Source organism: Diospyros lotus, chromosome 11 (assembly GCF_014633365.1).
Source record: "Diospyros lotus cultivar Yz01 chromosome 11, ASM1463336v1, whole genome shotgun sequence".
NCBI classification, from domain to species: domain Eukaryota; kingdom Viridiplantae; phylum Streptophyta; class Magnoliopsida; order Ericales; family Ebenaceae; genus Diospyros; species Diospyros lotus.
This window is the reverse complement of record NC_068348.1, coordinates 32,020,603-32,026,853: the sequence shown is the minus strand read 5'-3', so window position 1 is coordinate 32,026,853 and position 6,251 is coordinate 32,020,603. Positions and strand designations below refer to the sequence as shown.

Here is a 6,251-nt window from a genome sequence, read left to right as displayed (position 1 = left end):
CAATCTGTCAATCATTAATTATGAGTTTAGGTGAAGGAAACTGAAATATTACAAATATGAATAAATTCCAATTCAAAGATTAATGTAAAAAATAATATTCATTTCTAAACTCCAACAAAAAATAGATTTGATTGATTCTGTCATCATTTTTGTCTCGTGGCAGTGATTTTTGAGCATTGCTGAAACACAAAGGATTATATGGTCAGTAAAAATTCCATTAACACTTTGCGAGTAAAAAAATATGTTTTTTTTTTCAAATATATTGTATTAAATTATATTATTTTACTCATATATAACATCAAATTATTTAACAAAATACTTTTATTATTTTTAAAATAATATATATAAAAAAAAACCATATCGGGTTTGTAGGCAATAAAAACCATAATCGGGTTTTGTGGGGGCTTTGTGGGGGAACAAAGCCCGATCAGGCTTTGTGGCCCTAATCGGGAACAAAACCCGATCAGGATTTGTGGGCCACAAAACCCAATAATGATGTGCAGTTTCAAAAAAAAAAAAAAAATTCACCCAAATTAGTACAGATTTGGAATGATATCTATCAAAATATGTTTTGCTCACAACTATAATTATTCTATATAGTCTTAATAAGCAATGTGAACACAAAAATTATTTTAAAAAATAAAACAAATATAAATCAAATCGAAACCTTGAGATTGAGTGAGATTGTTTGTTAGAGAGAAAGAAACTTGTTGAATGGGATTTTAGTGAGGTCGATGTAATTGATGAAGAAGATTGAATGACCCAACAAGTAAAAAGATTGAATGTATGAAGAATGACTGAGTTTGCATAGTTTGACAATGGAGAGAAAGAGAGTAACGTGAATGTTGGAAGATGAGAGAGAAGAAAGGTTATATGAAAGAGATAAGGGTATTTTGGTAAATGAAGTTAAGAACAATGTGAGCTTCTTATTTTAAAATCTCATTAAGGGTATTTCTGGTATCTTGCATAAAAGTGGTTATAGGGTGTAATTAGTTCGTTTGAACAGTCAAAAACGTTTTTTTTTCTTCGAAAAATACAAAAATAATTTTATGCATTTGAATTAGGACAATTATGAATTCCTCTTTATTTTCCTGGAAAGTTTCTGCCCATTTTGCTTTGTTTTCGTCACTCGAGCAGCATACCAAATTAGTGATCTTTAGTTCCAATCTCAATCACTCTTCCTTCTTAAAGTTGTTGGGTAAAGATGCCATTTTTAGTCTCCTCTGAAGCCCACTTTGGATCTTTTATCCTACAACTGTTGTTTTGATTTGTATTTTATTAGAATGAGGAGAAATACTAATTATACCTTTTATTAATTATTTGGAAACACAATTGTATACTATATTATACAATTGATCTTTCTTTCCGATCTATATATATTATACCTTTTATTCATCATTTGGAAACACTTCTTCCTTCACATATGGAGACTTATACCTTCCATCAGAGACCTAAATCCCTTCCTTCATGATCCCAAGAGCTAACAATTTAAAGTTCTGTCATGCTTAAGAACACCCTCCTGGTCCAAACCCTAGTTTCCCTCCTGCAACATCGTAAACAACATCCAATGTCTGCTGCTGAACGTTCCCGAAGATCCCCAAGTCTGAGGCATGGCCGTTCCCGGCGAACGCCAAGCAAACCTGAGACGGACTTGCGACGTAGAGAATCCCAGACAGGTCCAGGGGAACCTCAGTGTTTCCGGCGAAATAGAAGCTTATGGTCGGGATAGTCACGGTGGTGTAATTGCTCAGATCATAGCACGTATCCAGAATGGACAGGGGATAGGTTAATCGGTACTTCGTCATTTGTTGCCGGAAAGCTGTTTTGAGGGGTGTATAGGCCCCCGGCGGCAGCCGCGTGATGACGGTGCCGGAGTCGATGATCGTGCCGGCGGTCGTGAACACCGACTGGGAGATGGGTAGAATCTTTCCGCTCACTTTAATGGCGATAATGGTGATGAAGTAAAACGAAGGGCCTTGAGGATTTATGGACAAAGTTGTGAACTTTGGGTTCCCGGAGATTCCTCCTTTTCCGAACGTCAGGTGGCCGGTGCCGCTGGAAGTGGATGGAAGACAGTAGGAGAAGTATTTTCCGTACTTGGATTCAGTTTGTGAGATGAGCGACAGTTTATCGCGGCCGAGGCCAAGCAACCCGGCAGCGCCGTTGAAAAGTCCCGTGTTATTTTCGCCGCAGCCGAAGAGGAATCCGGGGAATACGTCGGTGGGCGTTAGCGTCAGCGTCTCGCTGGCGAAGTACCTGTAGTAGGCACATACATAAATCGAGGATTTTAGTGCAGAGTAAAGAGGTTGTAGAGATCAAAGGGTGAGAATTAATGAATCACAATAGCTTCTTTGTCGTTTCGATCCTTAATTACCCGAGGGAGGAGGACCGGTCGCCGTACTTGATCCCGTAGATGCAGGTGGAGGTGGAGCAGCGGGGCTCGTTCCCGGTGGCGGAGGTGAGCAGGGAGCACTGGGACGAGTCGCAGGTGACGTTTTTGTAGGATTTGGAGAGGGAAGGATTGAAGATGGGGTCTTTCTGTTTGTAGCAGGAAACGGCGCACGGCTGGCACTGAATCCAGGTGAGGTCGCTGCCGGTGTCGAAGATCAGAGAGAAGTCCTCCTTCGGCGTGCCCAGCTCGACGGTGACGATGTAGTTGGGGGAGCCGATGGAGCTGCCGGACTTGGCCGGGAGGGTGGCGGCTTGGGAGTAGTCGATCTTGGACCGGCCGGAGTTGACTTGGGATTGGATTGATTTGACTCGGGACTGGTCGTGACTCAGAATCTGAGCCGGAGTGGGAGCCGTGGCTTCCTTCTGTTTGAGAGTAGAGCATGGGCCATGCCAGTGAACCACTTTCACTGATGCCTTTCCCTTCTTTTCTGATCATAGTTACAAAATTCAGAAGAAGAAGATAACGATGAATATGAATTTGTTTGTGTTCATTAGTTTTAAAAGTGATTTTCGGCTAATAACTGTGCCTTATTACTACTGTTCAAGTCTGTTCGATTCCATCCTTTGTTTGTCTTTCTAAGGAATATATGTTCCAGCCAAGTGCTGATGGAGAGTACTATTACTATATCAAATATATATATATATATATATGTGTGTGTGTGTGTGTTTACGTTTATTGTTTGTGACCACTCTGCATTCATATTTTATAATGTGTCTTATCAATGTAGGTTGTTAGTAAAATTGTCAAAAACTAATTAATTCACAAACAAGACATATCATGAATAGATTGAAATTATATAAAACATTAAATCAAACAGACCAAAAAATTGAAAAAAATTGAAAATAAAAAAAATCGAACAAATATAAAAAGACCCAACCAATTGAAAAAATCAAAAAACTAAAAAAATTCAAAAAAATTAAACAAATAAAAAAACCAAAAAGAAGGGGAAAAAATTGAACCAAACAAACCAAAAACGAGACAAATGGAAAAATTAAAAATTTTGGTCAGTTATTTTGATTTTGTTAATATAAAAATTGAATTCACATGAATTGAAATGATCAAAATTGTCAAATTTAATAATCAAATTGAACCAATAATTTTGATTCAATCAATTATTTCGATTAGACTGAAGTTTTGCACACTCCTAATTATCAAGAAATGCAAAATAAATAATACACAGAATACTCTAAAGCAAGGAATATGTAGCATATTGCACTACAAATCTAGGCTAAGACGAGTCTATTTGGTGAGGATAAGTCCAGTTTTTATATGAAAAACATAACTAGCTAGAAGGATATATATGGACTTTATAATAAGAAAAACTACCCACTTCATCAACTTACCTTATCAATGTATGTATGTGTGAGTGTGTGTGTCTATATATATATATATATATATATAGAGAGAGAGAGAGAGAGAGAGAGAGAGAGAGAGAGAGAGAGAGAGGGGGGGGGGGGGGGGGGGAACCTTGGGTGGAGGGGGTGCAAGTAGAAGCTGGGAGAAGAGAGCTGAGTTGAACTGTATGGTGGTGAGTTTGAAGAGCTTCTTCTTCTCCACCTGCTCTCAGAGCAAAGCCCTTATCTGATGAGAAACACAGAATGAAGAGAAGAGAAAGAAGAAGAAGACGACGATGGGAATTGGAGGAAAGTGGAGTAGCAGTACTGGCAGTGGCCATGTCGACCCACCTTTCCCTCAATTATGTTCTCTTCAATTAGCCATTCCATTTTATAGAACATTTTCAACCTTCCACGTCACCCCACTAACCAGGGGCGGAGCCATGTACAGCCCTGGATTTTTAAAAAAATTCTATTATATATAATAATTTAATATTTTCTAAATTTTTTATCTTTTTTCTAAATATCCACCCTGAATTTTTAAAAAATTCTAAATTTTGGGTATGTTGCCGATAGAGATAAGAGTATTGGGTGGTTGACTCTAATAATCGAAAATCATTGGCCACGGTGGTTGATGGCGACTGGTAGTGCGTTTATGCGTATTAAGTTTGGCCAAAAGTTTAAGTGTAAATCTATGAAATTTGATCGTTAGATTTTTTTAATTTTTGGGTATATTAGTCAATGGAAATAAGGATATCGGGCGGTTGTCTCTGATCGTCGAAAACCATCGGTTGGTGGCAATTGCTAGTGCGTTTTCAATTTTGACTGAAAATTAAAAATAAAATATATAGAAATCTGGCCTATTTTTTTTATGTATGTTAACTTCTCTTAACCGTTTCTTTAACTATATTTTAATTAAAAAGATTATATTTTTATTTTCTATTACAAATTTGTCAATTATATGTTTATGGCTAAAAATATATTTTCTATCATGGAACTTATCAAGACTTGGTTACTTAATTGAATTGGAGATTAATGATTGAACAATTATTTGCCATAAAACTTATCAAGAATCGGCTACGCAATCGAATTAAAAATTAATGATTGAACGATAATTTAATTATATATATTAAAAAATATATATTTAATAAAATTGATAATGATATTATTATGCGACGTTATTAAAATATAAAAATACGTCCATTGCATAATTTATTAATATTTTTTTAATATTATATTATTTTAATATTTTTATACTATTTAATTTTTGCTCACTCTGTATAAAATTTTTTATTCTGCCGTTGCCAATGACACTATATATGTTCTATTTCATTTCTCTATATAATATAATGTGATGTATTGGGCTTTCTCCAATGTGGACACCCAATTAAAAAATAATCTTAATTAAGTAATTAATTATACCCAAAAAAAATAGAGATAAAGAACTCTGCTTACATTAGCCACTAACTTGGTTGGGGCATCGTTTTCTTTCTTTGCTGCTTCCAATCGGTAGGGTAGAAGGATATGATAGGGATGGTACTGCAACTAGGTTACCCTCTGCCCAAGGAAAATGCTATTTCTATAAATAATTAGGTTTTAAGAAAATAATTGAAGATATCAAATGATAAAAGTACCCTAATCTAATTTGCAGATTCATCACTTCTGCCTTTGGCCGCCTCCATTCTTCTCTGCCATTGCCTCCTCTCAGCAACATTCACCTTGCCTCATCTCATCGCCACCCCCACATCGTCGATTGCAGATGTATTTTCTCGTCCTCCTACATCACTACAAAAAAAAATCAATTTTAGTGATAAAAAAAGCCATCACTAAAAATATAAATTCGTTACTAAATTTTTAGTAATAGATTTAGTGACGAGGTAAAAAATTATTGCAAAAAAGGATATTACAGAATTTTAATGATGGGGTAACAACCCGTCTCAAATTCGTGACGGGAAAGCTATCCCGTCACAAATCTGTGATGGGCAAATATTCCCGTCATAGATCTATGATGGCCAAATGGTCCCGTCGTAGATCTGCGACTGGCAATTTACGATGGGCTATCTCGTCGCAAATATTTTTAAATAAAAAAATAATAAATAAAATATTAAAATTAATTTTGAAATAAAATAATATACAAAAAATATTAAAATTAATGTTAATATTTTAAATCAATAATGTTATTTATTAAAATATTTTTATGAAATTAAATTATGTTTTTAATTTTTAAATTTATAAAATTAAAATTAATATTAAAATATTTTTAAAAATTAATATTTATTAAAATTAAAATTTTGTTTTATAATAATAATAAAATTTTAAAATAAAAAATAAAATTAAAAAAATTTAAAATAACAAGAAACTTTTTTTTTTAAATATTAAAAAATAACATTAGAAATAAAATATTAATATTATGAATACTTATATTAAAAATAACACAAAATTAACATTAAAAAGAAAATTAATAT

General features: G+C 34.4%; 1 protein-coding gene across 1 annotated transcript; it reads right to left on the bottom strand.

Moving 5' to 3' along the window:
• Positions 1–1,305: 1,305 nt before the first annotated feature.
• On the bottom strand, positions 1,306–4,156 carry LOC127813259 (aspartyl protease family protein At5g10770-like). The gene is made up of 3 exons (XM_052354149.1): positions 3,920–4,156; positions 2,375–2,879; positions 1,306–2,256 (listed from the first exon to the last, which is right to left on the bottom strand). Exons 1-3 carry the CDS (start codon positions 4,125–4,127, stop codon positions 1,506–1,508), a joined length of 1,464 nt encoding a protein of 487 aa, XP_052210109.1. The 5' UTR covers positions 4,128–4,156; the 3' UTR covers positions 1,306–1,505.
• Between the last annotated feature and the right edge of the window lie 2,095 nt (positions 4,157–6,251).

Bases quoted from the DNA above. Each gene is read 5' to 3' on its own strand.
- LOC127813259 (XM_052354149.1), bottom strand. From the start codon at position 4,127: ATGGCCACTGCCAGTACTGCTACTCCACTTTCCTCCAATTCCCATCGT. The intron at 2,880-3,919 runs GTTCCCCCCCCC...AACTATGATCAG, and splicing joins TTGCACCCCCTCCACCCAAG to AAAAGAAGGGAAAGGCATCA. The intron at 2,257-2,374 runs GTAATTAAGGAT...TGCCTACTACAG, and splicing joins GACCGGTCCTCCTCCCTCGG to GTACTTCGCCAGCGAGACGC.